Source organism: Prunus avium, chromosome 5 (assembly GCF_965620075.1).
Source record: "Prunus avium chromosome 5, drPruAviu1.hap1.1, whole genome shotgun sequence".
NCBI lineage: Eukaryota > Viridiplantae > Streptophyta > Magnoliopsida > Rosales > Rosaceae > Prunus > Prunus avium.
In genome coordinates this window covers 24263372-24281221 of record NC_142288.1, presented here as the reverse complement: position 1 = coordinate 24281221, position 17850 = coordinate 24263372, and the positions used below count along the sequence as shown (strand labels likewise).

Genomic DNA, 17850 nt, shown 5'->3' with positions numbered 1-17850 from the left:
AGTCGAAAATCTTTTTTCTCTTGTAATATAATGCTCAATCCATGTGAGGACATCATTTTGGGTAGAAAGTTTTTCCTCAAAACTTTGAATAATTTGCTTTATCTACTTCCTCAGCCTTTTCTATTGTCAACTTGAACAGTAGGGCACACAAGCTTGGTGTGATGTGTATGCCAAGGCCAAGCATAATCTTTTAGGACCAGCAAAAAAGCATGAATATTTTTCATCTTTTATTCATCTGCATTCTGCTGTGCCTTTTTTGAATATGATTTGTTAACTGCAAATACACCAACTAAAAATTATGGATTGCTTATATCTAAATATAAAAAACTCATCTGTGAAACTCTATAATATATTATGTGTACTTTGATTGATAGTCTGTCCTCAAATGATGAAGAGTGTTAGTTGAATGATTGTGGTGCTGCACTGCACTGCATTGAAGTAGGCCCCTACCACCACGTTTATTGGACTGGCTTTTTATGAGAGCCCTGCCGTGAGATTTCCAAACCCACAACTTACGAGTGGTGCTTTTGCCTTCCATTAGTGGGACTATTTTCTTTTTCAAGGAAAAGCAGGATTGTTTTGGGACGAAAAGCATTTCTGTAGAAACCCCATCATGTTTCAAAAAGTAAACATGATGACAGCAGAAGGTGAGTGGGAGGATGACTTGGGAAAGTTGGGGTTGCAATTGACTTCTGTCTGTCCATTTGAGCTTGGTTCATGAATCAAAAATAATGCTAGCGAAAGAAAATGCTGTTGCATCATTTTTCATATCCATATCAATTCACCAAGGCACCTGGTTCTCTGTTCTTCAGTGCACTCACAAAAGAGAATCAAATTCCTTGTCTACTTTCCTTGTTCATCAAGCAGACTCATATATTCTTTATCTATCAATTGACATTTCAATTATGGCAACAAAAAAAAAAAAGGCTACCAAATGACATTTCACTTTGACTTTTCAATGGCCACACAAGAAAGAACAAACATAAGTATACTGGTCTCCTGCAGGGAGGCCCTGGGCACAGGCAGGCAAGGCCTCTGCCTAGGACCCCCAATTTATATAAACCCTATAACTTATGTTTAAACTCAAAAAATGTAATAAGCTCAGAAATCTTATTAAACTATAATAGTATTTTATTAGATCTTGATTATTACATTCTAATGCCAAATTACAACTCCATCATTAATTTGCATAGTTATCCTTCTGGCATGGATTATTAGATTTTCAATTGCCATCTGTATAATACTGAATGATTTGTGTTCTAACAGATATGGGACTTGTCGCCAAATGCTCCCCATCTGTCCAAGTGAGGCTTCCGAAGTAGTATCCTGTGTTCACTTGGTGGGTGGTGGAAACTGCAACAGTGAAAGAAATTGTTTTAATGGTGGAGTTGAAGACCAAAGTGTCAGGCCTAACAGCTACACTGATGCCAGGTGGAGGGTCTATGTTAGCTTTGTATACTGAGTTGACTGGACCAACATTTGTGACACTTCTGGTGAGTGTAATATTTTCTCTCAGATTTGGAATTGTAATGGAAGGCAGGTTCACATCCAGAACAGAAGGCTTGACCATGGAACAAGCTGTGGTTTGTCCAACAAGTTGAGAGATAGCTGAGGTGTTGTAGCCAACAGCACAAAGGTACTTAATATAGTCTTCTGTGCCCATGTCATATATGAGACCAGGGTCTGCTGCCTTGTTTGGGTTCACAAGGCCTCCTCCATAATCAAATGGATTAGCAACCTTCTGGGGTGACCCCTCAGCGAAGATAGGCTCTCCGAATGGATCCGTTTTCCATGCTGTCATGAAATTTTGCATTAATGTGGTTAATTAATTTACACCAAAGGTTGCAACTTTTGTTTGTAATCATAACGGTAATGGATGAACCTGTTGTTACTAGGGCTGATCTTATTGCAGCAGGGGACCAATTGGAGTGCAATGCTTTCAAAAGTGCCACAATGCCTGAGACATGAGGAGTTGCCATTGATGTTCCTGAATGCAAGGCAAATCCTCCATCCATGAAAGGATCATAGGGAGAACTGCCAGCTAATATGCTCACACCGGGAGCGGCTATGTCTGGCTGCGACAGCAAAAATACTAAATGGTTTAATTGGAATTCAAGTTTGTTACTTTTAAGGGGCTTCAAGTAGTAGGGTTTATTTTTTACCTTGAGTATGGCTGGAGCAATGGAGTTAGGCCCTCTAGATGAAAAAGTGGCAACCTTGGTTGATACAGGCTTCCCAACCAGTGTTGCAGAAGGGCTCAATTTTACGGTTGGAGATCTGTTTACCAAAGAGAGTAATGGAAATTTAACATGTCAACAAAGAAAATGAGCATGATGGTGAACCGATTGATGAGGATGGTTAAGAACAAAAGTACCCGGTGGAACGGATGTAGAATAGTATCTGAGTGCCAAGCTCATAGTCTACTTCAATGCATGGGAAGTCATTGCTGCATGAACCTAAGACATCACCAGGAGCTTTGGCAACAATAACCCCAACCCCACCAGCTGCCCTAACACTGGAGACCGCAGTTGCTACTGGAGTTCTACTGGCCACTGTTGTGAAGCAGAGAACTACATTTCCAGCCACCGGTGTGTTGTTAAGTAAAAGGGACTCGCAGACGCTGCAAGTGAATCTTTGTTATAGGACAATGCAATGTATTGTGCAAAAATCTACTTACTACCATGATCTTTGAACAGTATTTAAGCACCAAAAATAAGTATAAAGAAGGCAAAGTTTTGGATTTATCTCAAGCAATCATTTAAAAATTCAAATCTGCTAGACAATAAGGGAGACAGAAACTAATTAGAACAACTGGACACATAAATACATTACCCAGCTAGTGAAGGGATAAGTCCTGGGTTCTCTGGGTACACCAAACCAGTAAAACCAACTTCTTTTCCTGCAAAAATGGCTTGACCCTACAAAATAAAATAAAAACTTAGATTAAGAAAATGAATTATATATATGGTAACTTCATGAAGTTTGCCACAAATTACCAGAATGGTTAAGTTGTTCCCAAGTGTAATAGGTGTAGGAAAGGATCGATCAATTGTAGTAGCTGCTACAGTTAAGATCCATGGTGCTGTGTTTTCAACTGTGTATGCAGAAGGCCCCTCATTTGCAGCTCCACAAACAACAGGTATACCCTTGGCCACAGCATGGAACGAACCAATGGAAATCGTATCGCGGTCATCAACCTCTGAAAACAGAGGAAGTTGGGTGCCAAGAGATACTGATATAACATCAACTCCATCATGAATTGCATCATCAAAAGCTTTCAATATGTCAGCAGATGAGCACTGCCCCCTTGGCACATTCCAGCACACTTTATACATCGCCAAGCGAGCGCGGGGCGCTCCACCTCTTACTGATCCCAGGCCAAGGCCTCTGTAGCTGGCATTGTACACAAAGGAGCCACCAGCAATGGTAGATGTGTGTGTTCCATGTCCAACAACATCTCTTGGGGACAAGAAATCTGGGCTGTCAGTGGTGTTGAATGGCTGCTTATTCTCAGCAAGGAAACCATCAATGTACCATTTTGCTCCTATAAGTTTTTTGTTACAATCTGCTGAGGCATTGAAGCTCTCTCCAGATACACACTGACCTTTCCATTGGTTTGGGATTGGTCCAAGCCCTTCATCATTAAATACCTTTGACTCTGGCCATATACCTGCCACCATTTTAACACTACTTTTTAAAATCATATTTTCTATAACTAAACTCACAAACACAAACACATCCACCCCTGCACCCTAGGTACTAGGTTTGATTCCCCTCTCGCCCAATATGGCTTGTCTCAAAAAAAACTTACAAACACAAATACAGAAAGAGAAGTGAGAGCAACCTGTGTCCAGAAGGCCAATGACAATTCCATCTCCCAAGTTTGTGTCATGCAAAAGGTTAGTGGGAGAACTAGGAGAGAGGCCAAGATAATCCCAACTCCTAGTTGTTTGCAGAGAATAAAAGTGACTGGGCATAACCCGGATAACTCCAGGTAACTCTGAGTAAATAGAGATCATAGAAGAAAATCAGTGAGAGTAATATTTGGAATTTGACTGCTGAGCCACAAGAATTGAATCTCTTTAATAAGTTGAAGCCAGTGTAAACAGGAAAACCTACCTGCAATCTTCTGAGCTTGAGATTCTGTGACTTTAGCTGCGAAACCGGAGAATCCATGCTTGTAACTGTACACCATAGAATCATAAGCGGCTTCTTTGCTGCATGGACATAATGAGGCAAATAGTCAACTTGAAAGTCTTGAACAAACATAATACTTGTGCAATCAAGGATTTCATCAATTCCTCTGGGGCCTAATCTAAATTTTTTTCAACTATAGTATGTGTGGAAAATGATGTTATCATATAAAAACATATGACACTAACATTCCATTTAATGAGCGTAAAGGTATTAAGGGTTTTTTTTTTATAACTCTTTCGTTTAAGTGGTGCTTCTTTTCCCAATATTGAAAGAGGTTCTGAATTCGAAGATATATAACGGGTTTACAAGATAAATACCTCCCAAAAACTGAGGCCAGCATGTCGTGATGCAAACTGGTTACAACCTCAGGATCGTGGTGACGCTTTTCACCCATATAGACTATGTGAACCTTTAAAAAGAAAAATAAAAAAACAATAGTAAGAACCACAAATATATGTTTTTTTTGTGTTTGGAGAAGGAAGAGATTTCTAGTTTGGGAGCATTCACTTTACTCTTGGCATGGACCGTCCTAACCATAGTGTTTTGGGTACAAAGCACTAAGAAAATATTAAATGTCACAAACATTGAAACTTTGTTGCTCATCTTCTTCAATAAAAGAGAAGCCATGGCGTTTAAGCTTCAAGTTTTTGAAGCTTAAAAGTTTGGTGCATTGCCTTATATAGTGTTTGATTAAACACATTAAGCCCATGGGAGGGTAGGATTGTTTCTTATGCAAGCATTATATGATGCTTACACAAATGAAATTTGACTTTGACACATATTATATACATTCTGTATGAATTTTGTTAATGAAGGAGGAAGGCTTCCTGATTCGTCGAAATTCAAAGATTGATCAGTACTTATCCGAGGGTTTTGTTACAAAATATGATTGTGAAGTGGCTAATTGGATCATAAGCCTTGTCTTTGCAAAGATTGTAGAATAATATAAGTCTCACATTGGAAACTTGACTAAATAAAATACAACATATAATGAATGGTACCACTACTAATATTACTGAGGCCTTCTGTAATAAAATCTCACACCTATTAGGCTTTATAGGTGGTTAAGTTGGGGGACAATATCAGTGTTGCTAGTAGTGGGCTATTGGCTTGTCTATCTAAAATTTAACAAAAATTTGACTAGGGTTATGAACTCTACAACCTCCTGGAGTTAATTAGCATAAACAAAGACAAAGCGTAAAACAACTAATAAAAAATGGTATTACTTATCTGGGGCTGATTAGAAAAGGGGTCTAAGAAATTGGTTTGGAAGACTTGGGGACTAAAAAATGAATAAATTTATGTTAAGAACAAATTAAAGGATTGGGGCCTAAGAAACTTGCCAACCAATGTAATCTGAGAAGATAAGTTTGCAAAATAAACAAATCAAATAATTGAGAAGTCAGTCCTGAACCCATTTCTTTATGAGCTCCTAGAAGTTCTTGCTAGAATGATAATGATGAATATGATATAGAATAACAATGGAAGAAACCCTCCTATTTCTTAATGATCCTAGTCAAATCTCTTTTTAATTATAAAAGTAAGAAAGATAATGGGTGGTTCCATAAAAATAAGACCATTTTCTGAGTTTGTTTTTTATTTGTTGAGGCCCAAAAAATCCACGGTTCGGCCCAAATAAATTCTCGGCCTAATGCAATACCTTACCGAGGAGAAGCTCGATTAGGGCACGCGAAAGTTCATCATACGCGCTTGCACACATGCCACGCCAAGCAAATAAGCTACACGTCGCGCTACAAGCTTAAGTGGGCCCAAGCCACTCAAATGCCCGGGGCTTGCTTGAGTGGGTTGTGGTATGGATGGTAATAAATCAACATGAGGCCCATTGATGGGCCAAGAAATGGAAGCCCTGAGTCGCTTGGGAGCCTTGGGACTCAAGCCCATTTCTTAGGCCCAAACATGTGAGTGAGCACAAGAGGAAGAAATAGCCCAGTCAAAATAGCCTATGAACCTTACCAAAAGCCCAAACGTTTAATGAAAATAGCCCAATCAAAAATAGCCCAATCAAAAAGTAGCCTATTGACTCAACCAAAAAGCCCACTTACTTAATGAGCCATCTTGGCCCATACAATTACCCCAGCTGGCTGGGAGAACAAAAGCCACGAAGGGGGAGGTCTGAAGGTTTATTGAATAAAGCTGCTGGAGGTTCCAGCACATGGGGGAGCAAGTTCCAAGCAAAAATCCTTCAAGGAACCAAGGGATATTAGCACGCAAGGAGGGATGCCATCCCTTGAACCAGCATACAAACCCATTTTCTTTCCTTCATCAAATTTGGCCATGGAAAAAGGAAGAAAGAAGAGAAAGAAGATGGGTGAAAATAGAGGCTCTCCTTTGAAGCAGCCAAGGGAGGAAGCCTTGAGCCCTCAAAAGTCTCTGATTTTGTGGGATTGGGCAGAGCTAATTATTGCCACCATAAGGTAAGTCAAGAGGGAGGAGAAGAAAGAAGGAGGAAAGCTTAGCTAGATTGGGAGGAAACCATTAAGGTTTCTTGGAGAAGAGCAAATCCCAGCAGCTATAAATAGGACCCCTCTCTACCCAACACAACACACACTGGGGAGAGCAAGCTTCCTCTCCTACCTGCAAGCTCAGTAATTTTCGTGCTTTGCTGGTCTATCACCCTTATTTCCCTCATTTTTTCCTCTTCTGGCAGGCTGCTCAGAGTCACCGACGAGTTGCCGGAAGTGATACTCAAGTCACCCATTTCTCTCTTTCCCTCAATCTCAACCAAACCTCTCTGCAAAACCCTTTCCTCTCCTACCTTAATACCCCATCTTTCCCCTAGAAACACTTAATTTTCCCTCAGTGCTAAACTCATGTTGATTTTGCTTCCATGCCACATGCCTCTCATGCCAAGCCCAAGATTTTATCTGTAAGCATGAAGAAATTATCTGTAAGTTGCTGTTGTTTTGGTTGGTGAAGGTAACCAAAATACTTCCTAAGGCCCTACTGCCATTTCGAAGCATTTGGGGCTTAATTTTCGAACTCAGACAAAGGGGACAATTTCATCAGCTAAGCCCACCTGCCGCCGGAAGAAAAAAAGCCCCTACATTATTTTACATTTTTTAATCCAAAAATATATAAATTTAAGAAAGATAAAATGGGTTGTTCAATTAAAAAAGGAGGCATTTTCTGATTTATTTTATATTTATATTTTTTTAATCCAGAAAGATATAAATTTACTATATTATCGTCATCAATTTAATATTTTCAATTCTTAATACTATCATCAACCAAGGACATTTTATGGTATTTTGAATGTTTCATCATTCTCCGCGAAAGTATTTAACCTGTGTTAAAGGGATAAAATTGTTATGAAAAAGTTAAAACAAAAATATCGAAGATTATATAAATGAACCATTTGTTTGGGAATTTTTTTTTATTTTTTTATGGGTCAAAAACATTGCTTCATTGTATCCCCAAAACAATTTTATAAATTCATGAAACCAATTTTACGTTGCAGTTCAGTTTTCTTGGATTTTGGGTTTTTGGCCCAAAAATTAGTTAAATCAGAAGTGAGGCCCAAACTGCTCAAGACCAACGGTTATTTTGGTTTGATGTGGGGCTGATTAAGGAATTTGACCACTCTAAATGTTCATTAACACAACTTTGACAGAGTAAATAGCTTACTAAATTATTTCATTATTCAGTCATCATTTGCATCATAAGGTTGCAAAAACTCTGTCCTCACAGACAAAGGAATCCTTACAACATGCACTCCATCAGCCCAGCTAAGGCTTCCGAAATAGTATCCAGTATTCATCCGGTGGATCGCGGAGATTGTGATCGTGAAATCGAGCTTTCGAACTGTAGAGTTGAAGACCAGAGCATTGGGATTTAGAGATACAATTGTACCAAATGGAGGCTCAATGGTAGCTCTGTAAATGGATTCAGGGGCTCCCACATTTGTTACACTTCTTTTTATTGTGATGGGATTTTTGAGACTTGGTATGGTTATGGAGGGTAAGTTCATGTCAAGGATAGAAGGCTTCTTAATGGGACATTTTGTGTTCTGCCCTACAAGCCTAGAGATGGCAGAGTTGTTGTAGCCCCTTGCACAGAGATATTGCATGTAGCCGGCTTTGCCTATGTCATATACTAAACCAGGGTCTGCTGCTCCATTGGGGTTCATAATGCCGCCTCCAAAATCGAACGGATTTGCCAGCTTTTGAGGCGATCCCTCTGCGAAGATCGGTAAACCAGACGGGCCATTCCTCCATGCTGCATGAAAATTTAGAACATGGTTAAGTTTAGCATGTATCGTCAATGAAATTAGGAACATGTGATCATGTGGTTACCAGTTGTGACAAGTGCCGATTTAATGGCTGCTGGAGACCAATTGGGATGCATTGCTTTGAGAAGAGCCACAATGCCCGCGACATGAGGAGTTGACATTGATGTTCCTGAGTGCATGACATATCCACCCTCCCCTAGTGCATCAAGTGGAGAAGTTGCAGCCAGAATGTTCACACCAGGGGCAGCTATATCTGGCTGTCCAACAGAAAAATAACAAGAAGATGATCTAAGAAGAGTTTTATGGTGAATCTTGAAGCGAAATTGGAGCATAGACATGGACTTCTCTCTAAATTTGAAGAAGGAACTAGCTAATGTTATAGGAGACAAAACTTGAGAGCTTTCCAGTAACATGAAGGAAAAATAGATGATCTCTTGAAGAACATGTTTAGTGTTCAATTTACTAAAACTTTCGGAGGCGAAATTTCACTTTGTTGTCTGGTTTTTGTAGGTGTCCAGGGTAAGTAGAGAAAGATTTATGTGGACAAGAACTACATAGGCCCCCTGCCTTTTATATATTAAACATTTGCATTCAGTGTAGTGTGGATGCATACCTTAAGAATTGCTGGTGTAATGGAGTTTGGACCCCTAGATGAAAAATAAGCCACCTTGGCTGAGAGTGGCTTGCCAATAAATGTTTTAGGAGGTCTCAATTTTACAAGAGGAGATCTGTGCATTCCAAACAAAACTTGAGGATCACAAACAAACCTAGCCATAATAATCACGGTGTCAACAAGGATGATAATTAATCGATGTTACCTGGTAGACCGAATGTAAAACAGTATTCGGGTGCCAATTTCATAGTCAACTTCAATGCATGGGAAGTCTTCATTACATGGATATAAGGCGTCACTTGGATTCTTTGCTACAATGAGGCCAACACCGCCGGCTTCTTTCACAGCTGCTGAAGCACTTGTTATATCTGTCCTAAGACTGACTGTAGTGAAGCAAAGAACCACCTTTCCAGCTACCATAGTTTTGTTAAGTGACAGGAATTGGCACACACTGCAAAAGGGTAACTCATGAAAATGAACTATACATAAATACATATTGTTACGCTAATTTTGGGGATGTATTACAAAGTAAAAGATCATGTTACCCTGCGGCATTAGGGTCAAGCCCTTCGGATTCTGGGTATATCAAGCTTGCAAATCCAATCTCTGGCCCTGTAAACATAGCTAGTCCCTACATAAACAACAAAGTATATGCATGAAGTTGGAAATGCATACCAAGAATGTTATTTGCCACAATCACAGAAATACATACCAAGAAAGTTTTGTTACTTCCTAAAGTTATCGAAGTAGGAAATGATCGATCCATGGTGCTTGCTGCTACGGTTATGATCCATGGCGCTGTGTTCTGAACCGTCTCAGCTGAAGGTCCATCATTTGCTGCTGCACAAACAACAGTAATTCCCCTGGCCACAGCATGAAAGGAACCAGTTGCAATGCCGTCACGCTCATCAACCTCTGAGAAGAGGGGAATTGAAGACCCAATTGACAATGACAACACATCAACCCCATCATGTATGGCTTCATCAAAAGCTTTCAATATATCAGCTGATGAGCATTGGCCTCCAAGCACATTCCAGCAAACCTTGTAAATGGCCAACCGAGCATTTGGGGCACCCCCTTTGATTGTCCCATGACCAAGGCCCTTGTAGCTCACATTGGTCACAAAAGAACCAGCTGCAGTGCTAGAAGTGTGAGTACCATGTCCATGTGCATCTCTGGAAGACAAGAACTCTGTAGACCAGTTCAGTGGTTTTCCATACTCAGCAACAAGTCCATCGATGAACCAGCGGGCTCCAATGATTTTTCTATTGCAGTGTATTGTAGCATTGAATCTGTCTCCAGATTCACATACACCCTTCCAGTGGGATGGAACTTGCCCCAGGCCTTTTTCATTGAATGATTCAGACTCTGGCCAAATACCTGTTTCATTGAGTGCTTGTTCTCAGGGACCATTACATAAGTAGGAGTGTGAGTGTGTGCGTGTGCGTGTGCATTTTTAAGATAGAAAGAGAGCAACCTGTGTCAAGGACACCTATGATAACTCCATCACCCATGCTGCTCTTGTGAAGAATATTGGAAGGGGATTGAGAAGAGAGGCCAAGAAAATCCCAACTCCTAGTCGTTTGCAGCTTGTGAAGGCTATTCGGTATGACTCGAACAACACCAGGCAGCTCTAGAGTTCACCATTTCATAAGCATAAAAAAGCAACAATAAGCACAATCCTTAATGATGACATCTGAAGGTATAGCTCATGAATCCATTACATATCTATATTGTAAATAATTGTCAATCATTGCAAACCAGACATATCTTTGTTGCACCTATATATAGCAATACTTTTTAAAATATACCTGAAAGTTTCTGGGCTTGAGACTCTGTGAGCTTGGCTGCAAACCCAGAGAAACCATGTCTATAACTGTATACCATTAATTCTGAGGCCAATTCCTTGCTGCAGCATAAGAACCAAATTACTTAATAAACATTTTACTCAAGATTTGGATCATTTAAGCATTCGAGATTTCAAATTCACAGAATTGGTCTTTCTTTTCCTAAATCCATGTAAATTACCTTCCCACTATGGTGGCAAGCAAATCATGATGTGTATCTGTGAGCAACTTGGGGTTGTCATGCTGCCTCTCTCCCAGATAAACAATGTGTACCTGTTGGTTGAGAGATATATCAGAACACCATATTCAAGAAAAAAAGAATGAAAATGAAAACGAAAACCTTAAAGAACAAGAACAAGCGTTTGAGATGTGGAAACATGTATATAACATACTTGGCTATTTGCAGCCACCTTTGCTATCATTCCCTGGCCATTAAGAAAGCAGAGGAGGCAAAGTATAGCAAGTACTGAACTTGGGCTGCTCATATTGTCTCTACCACATAGAGAAAGAAAAGGGTTGGAGAAGGGTGATCAGAGACCAATTAAGGATTCAGAATATATCAAATATATGGATTAGAAAATACCAAAGTCAAAAATCACTTGCTATAAAATATACCAAATGCATATATGAAAATTTGATGAATTCTGCAGAACGCGGTTGTTTCTTACTCTTTTTATAACGGCATTTCTGTTGGTGTATGTTAGCTTGGAGGATCAGCCAAGTCAAGAAAAGTTGTGGAAAACTAGAAGATTATGAGCAGTGTGAAAAGTCAAAACTTCAAATCCCTTAATCAGTTTTCCATTAAATCATGATTTAAACCACTAATCAGTTTGGTTTTACGGCTTACGGATTAGTACTTAAATTTAGCCAAGGAGTTAAGTTCTATAGACCTTAGCTTAGCTGGGGATATAAACACTCCACACACTTTGCTTCACGCCAGCATAAATTTTTTTTTCCAGACAAAAGCTACAAACAGTAATTCTTATTTTTCGTTTAGTTATTTCTTGACCCAAAAGGAATTTGGGAAGAGAAAACTTGAAGGATACTGCAGAAGCAGCCAGACCTGGACAGATTCAAGGGAAGGGAAACTTCTCTGCTATTGCACAATATTTGACTTGGAATATTCTAAAATCTTGAGCATAATCCATAACCCTTATGTTGACTATTTACGTACTAGAAGAAAGAAACAAGTCATTGCTGAAAAGAAATTTAGAACTTAGAAAATAGAATCTCTGCCTTCTTTTGAAGCTTTGAAGATAATCCACAAATCAATTCATGTAAATAGTGTACTTGTTTATCAAATTTAAATGAAACCACATATAAAGACAAGTCGTTTGCAAAATTAATGGATTAGAAATAAAAAGTCTGCTCATATGACTTATGACTAACAAACATTAACAAGTGGTTGACGATTCACGTTCTTCTAGAGCCTAAGAGCACCTCCACCCAAAAGGCAAGGACAAGGCAAAGGCAAGGCAATAGTGTCAGCCTTGCTTTTTTTGGTTCCACCCAAAATGGCAAGGGCAAGGGCAAGGGCAATTACTATTCATTTTAAATTTTTATATATTTTTTTATACTTAAACCATTAATTTTGGCATGATAAGTGAAAAATAGGACTAGGTATTTATATATATAAAAAATTCTAAAAATTTTGGTTTTTTTAAAATTTTTTGAGTTGTTGACGTCATCAATGACGTCAGCAAACCCAGGCAAGATTTGCCTTTGGGCATGCCCAGGCGTGTGGACCACATCAACTACCTAGTCTTACCATTGTGCGCTGGAGCCAAAAGCTGGGCCTAGGCCCCCTCTTGCCCCAGCAAAACAGCAACGCTGGAGGTGCTCTAATGAGTAATGCTAGAGACACTCATTTTTAGATATCAAACTAATACCGCAATATTTTATTTGTTCTCATTTTAACGCAACTCTGAACTTTATTTATTCATAATAAATAAGAAATTGTCATATCAGTTAGTGTTCATAAATTTATATAATAAGTTGGAATTTTAGTATTACACAATATTCCAATTCTTTTTATTGTTTACAACAACTGTTTTGAATTGATACCACACAATTTTATTAAGAGTCAAATGCATGATAAACCAAAGACGACTTTGGAGCTTTTTAGTATGAATGGAATATGATATATGAGGTAACGTAAGCTTTATCCCTCATTCATTTGATTTTTCATTGGATAACAACCTAGGCATATCGATCCCTCATTCATCAATGAATCATTGAAAAAAAAGAAGACACGTTTAAAAGAACAAGCCTTCCACGCAGCCACTCTAATGTGCATAAACATAATCTTGGACAGAAAAAATTAGATTACCAAATTATGACATAATGTGGCCCTTTTGCCTCTTTTTGTTTCTTGGTTTTTTGTTTGTAAGTGACTAGAATATATGATATATTTTAGACCAAGTCGAGCTTTCCAATGAACATATTTTTTAGTACAAGTGATAGTTTAAATTACAGGATATGGGTTTTCCCTCACACATACACACAATGTCATGGGTGTTTAAACATAAGACCACTAATCTACAAGTCAAAATCCTTTTCTATTAGACTAGACCGCATTGACCGACCAATCTTAAAGAACCACATTGACATTTCTTTTTCTTATACATGTTTGATGAGGAATTTTGTTTTCAACAGCTGAACTATAGCGGGCAAATTCCAAATTCCTGCAGAAAAATTAAGAGCTCTAAATTCTAAGTATCCAATCAGTCCATGATTAAAAAAGAAAAAAAAACCCTCAGTATGACCAGACTTTTGCTACAATCCGAGATGATCATCTGTAAGGTAAGAAGCTCCACATTACCAAATTACTGTGACAAAGCTACTGCAGTATATAAAAATAACCCAAAAGTTATTTTGGAGCGTAATTTTTGTTCAGGTGGTCAAACGTTCATGGGGAATTACTGCATTTCTGATTCTGATTTACCTAAAAGAATCATTGGCTGTTCCCCACTATATATCTCAACTATATAGTTCAATGGGACCCATTAAGATTGAAAAATCTATGAACAGATGAAAACAAGCTTGTTGATCCTGTTCTTATATTACATTGAGAACTGTTTAACTGTTTGTGTTTCATGATGCGTATGTTTTGAATTTGATCCTACATTGGTAGCAAACATGATTTGGTTTTCTGCTGCTTATTGTTCTATAACATCTAGGCTTTTTATCACAAATGGTCCCTTAGGTTTGCAAAATTATCGCATTTCATCCCTAACGTTTTTTTGTGACACTAATGGTCCATAAGGTTACCCTTCACACATCAAAATGGTCCCTGCCGTTAGCTTCCGTCAAATTTTCTGTTAAGTAGCTGATGTGGCACGTGTGTGGAGCCCACACATCCAATAGTATACATCCATGTGGCTTTAAATAAAATATATTATATTTTAAATATTTTATAACTTAAAATCCAAAAAAAAAAAAAAAAAAAAAAAAGACATGTACCTCCTCTGCCGGCGCCTCGCACCCATCCTCGCATACCCACTCTGCCTCTCTCCCTCCTTTTCCTCCCTTCTCTTCTCTCTCTCCCTCATCTTCCTTGATTTTTACAAGCTGATCTACCATAGCTTGATGAAATAAACACTTGGGTCCTTTTTTGTTTGAAAATCAATGAAACCCACAACCAAGGAAGATCATTTGCTTCAGTTTTTAAAATAGAAGCTAATCATTTTTGTTGAATTTCTGCACTCGTTTTTACCCAGAGCATTGGAACCAAGATCGGGCTTAGCATAGTTGCAGTACCTTGGGTCCTTTTTTGTTTGACCAAAACCTGCAAATCATTTCCATTTTAAAAGGTAAGTAATTTGTTTAATTTATTTGTTTCTTAATATAATGGCTCCGACATAAATAAATTGTTGTGCAAATATAGTGTCTGATTCATCATATAATTTTTCTTTCTTTCTTTTTTCACGTTTATAATCCTAATAAAGTGCCATGTTTTGTTTTGATGTGATAACCTTGTTCAGCTCAAGAATTGGAGAAAGATGTACTTGGTTCATCAGCTAATTCACTCCCACCAGAGAAAAAACTAGGCATTTTTGACAAAATCTTTACTGCATACCATGAGGCAAGGAGCTGCATTCGCAATGAGAATGACTTGGTATGGAAGTTGCCCAATATTAGAACATTCCTGTTTTGGAGAGAGGAGGGAGGAAGAGAAGGGAGAGAGAGGCAAAGAGTGGGTCTGCGAGGGTTGGAGGTGCTGGCAGAGGGAGAACGCAGATGGTACAGGTTTTTTTTTTTTTTTTTTTTTTGGATTTTAAGTTTAAAAATATTTATAATATAATATATTTTATTTAAAGCCATGTGGATGTATACTATTGGATTTGTAGGCTCCACACACGTGCCACGTCAGCTACTTAACAGAAAATTTGACGGAAGCTAACGGCAGGGACTATTTTGATGTGTGAAGATAAACCTTAGGGACCATTAGTGTCATAAAAAAACGTTATGGACGAAATGCGATAATTTTGCAAACCTAAGGGACCATTTGTGATAAAAAGCCATAACATCTATGAACATTTGGCTGCCTAAGATTTTGTAGCCAACCATTAAATTTGTGTCACCAGTTTCAGATCTCAAATTGGTTATTTGAGAACTGAAAGTAGTGACATAAACAAAGCTTAATTAAGTTAAGAGAACATCCATCCAACACAACTGACAAGCTCAACAACTTTATAGGCTTGTTTATTTTCTTCTGCAGAATCTGAGCCTGACATTATGAAGGCATGAAAAAACTATTAGCATGAAAAACAACCTTCAAACACAATCAACTAAGACACTTGAGCTCACATATTCAAAGCTTAAATTTGCCTCAAATTGCAGCATTGGATTTAAAAACCAGAAAACAAAACAGAACAGAACAAAAACAAAATCCAACACTTGATCTTATGAACTGCTAAAATTACTCATGTCAGAAACTAAAGAAAGTTGAAAACATTAAAACAAAAAGTGGTCGTGGGGACCAGTCCAAATGAGAGGTCATGGCATGCAATCAGGACCCGTGAAGGGGGGAGGCTGCCTGCCTGCTACTACTCTACCACACTATACTAAATTAAGTGTGTCCTTCACTTCATCATGCATTCACGTCGTCTCTTCTCTATCTCTCTGTGCCTCTCTGATTTGACACCCTGGCATGAAATGGACTATATTATCCTCTGCTTCATGTCATATTTTCTATCACCATTCACCAACCTACCTTTTTCCAGCTTTTATATTTTTGAATTCTGCCACAGAAAAAATGGTACCAATTTATGGCTTTTGCATGGGACCAAACTGCCCTATTTGGCTTCATAAAGTGTTTACGTCTTCTCCTAAATTGGAGGGGAGTACTATAATTCAGTGAAATGGAGTTTTGTGATTTGCAATAAAGGCATTCTTTTTAGCTGGAAATGTTGTTGAAAAATAAAAGTTCTCAGTTTCATACAATGCTTTCTTATAAAATATTTTGTCCATAAATTATAATAATTATTAAGTATAATCATGTTTGCATGTGTTATTAATCCACCACACCTCATGTTTGACAGATAACCTAATAAGAAAAACCCCTTTATTAATTTACCATAAAGGAAAATAAGAAAGAGGAATACAATGTTGAGCTATCAAGCATCAAGCGTTTTTTATTGGCAAGGGAAAAAAAAAAAACAAGAAACTAACAAGTTTTCTTTCAGAACATGCCCAAACATGTAGGTTAACGATGAAAATGCTTTTATGCAAATTTCCTATAAATCATAACATTAATATTCTACAAAAACTCTATAAATATATCCTTAAATAGAGTTCTTGATATATATCTGTGAATGTTATTATCGTGCGGAAGTCATGTATTTTCTACTACCTCTTTGTTTACAATAATATCCGCATGAGAATAACGTGTGCGAACATTTTAATGAGAGAATAACTATATATATATATATATATATATATATATATATATATGTATCAATTAGTTGCAGGCCAAAAATCCGAGCAGTGAAAAAGTTGCCTGCCAAAGTAAATGGATAATTTTAAAAAACTTTGTCAACTAGTTCAACTAAGTGCATACTCTCAGTTGTATGATTACATCTCCATAATGAAAAACGTGTATTTGCCATATCGTGTAACAAAATAAACGAAGACAAAACTAAAACGATGTCAATTTGGTTGCATAAAATGATCAAATAACATTGTTAAATCAATTATTAACAATGATTTATTAGAGTCCAAATTTGATTGGATCATTCGAATAGAATTTGATTTAGACAAACCGTCCCAACGACTCCAAGGGCCAAATCTACCTGAAATTTTTGTTTCATGTCAAAAGTGAGTTTTGTACTTTTATGCAGTACCAAATTGTTGTTAAAAAAATGTTGATTACAGCCAAGAAATTCAATATAAGTCCTAAAATGTATCGTGATTGTTGCGTGAAACACTATACCATATGTGCATCGAGATCCCAACTTTGATTTTTGTTACATAAACATGATCTCTGTCACTAATTCACTATTCATGCCCGATAAGATGGGGTAAAACAACCCATACAAGCAAGAAGACTAATCAGGGGTGTGATAAAAACCAATACGAGCTTATAAACTACAACTTTGCTAAGATCAATTGCACACATGTGCATGTTCAAATTTTTAATCGTACCAGTGCCACGATCAAAACTTATTTATTTGTGTGTGGGCGACAGAACATAACATAACTTCATCACAAGTACATAAATCTATGAGATTCCAGTTTAGTCTTTATGTAAAAAACTCAATTATGGAGGAAATAAAAAGAAAAAGAAAACGATAGAAAAACAGAGAGGCAGGCGCGCAGAAAGTGGCGAATGCCGATCAATGCATTGCTTAAGAATAAAGGGGTATTATTGGCAGTTAAAGCTGCCATGGCTTTTGTCATTTTCAAAATATTTAAATATTTAAATATTTCCCCGTGACAGATTA

General features: G+C 37.8%; 2 protein-coding genes across 5 annotated transcripts; both read right to left on the bottom strand.

Moving 5' to 3' along the window:
- Nucleotides 1-1039: 1039 nt before the first annotated feature.
- Nucleotides 1040-4824, bottom strand: LOC110758937 (subtilisin-like protease SBT3.6). Its single transcript, XM_021960915.2, has 10 exons — nt 4705-4824; nt 4515-4606; nt 4120-4217; nt 3845-4000; nt 2997-3670; nt 2833-2918; nt 2375-2620; nt 2163-2277; nt 1883-2075; nt 1040-1794 (listed from the first exon to the last, which is right to left on the bottom strand). Exons 1-10 carry the CDS (start codon nt 4822-4824, stop codon nt 1223-1225), a joined length of 2352 nt encoding a protein of 783 aa, XP_021816607.2. The 3' UTR covers nt 1040-1222.
- Nucleotides 4825-7820: 2996 nt separating this feature from the next.
- LOC110758877 (subtilisin-like protease SBT3.4) lies at nt 7821-11864 on the bottom strand. 4 transcript variants are annotated; one of them, XM_088253847.1, is made up of 11 exons: nt 11490-11864; nt 11299-11398; nt 11088-11179; nt 10871-10968; nt 10537-10692; nt 9772-10439; nt 9605-9690; nt 9265-9510; nt 9060-9174; nt 8511-8703; nt 7821-8433 (listed from the first exon to the last, which is right to left on the bottom strand). In XM_088253847.1, the coding sequence occupies exons 2-11, from the start codon at nt 11389-11391 to the stop codon at nt 7859-7861; spliced, it is 2322 nt and encodes a 773-aa protein (XP_088109973.1). In that variant the 5' UTR covers nt 11392-11398; nt 11490-11864; the 3' UTR covers nt 7821-7858. The 4 variants fall into 4 exon arrangements, with proteins under 4 accessions (XP_088109973.1, XP_088109975.1, XP_088109974.1 ...); XM_088253849.1 differs by having other exon boundaries at nt 11522-11864; XM_088253848.1 differs by having other exon boundaries at nt 11575-11864.
- Nucleotides 11865-17850: the final 5986 nt, after the last annotated feature.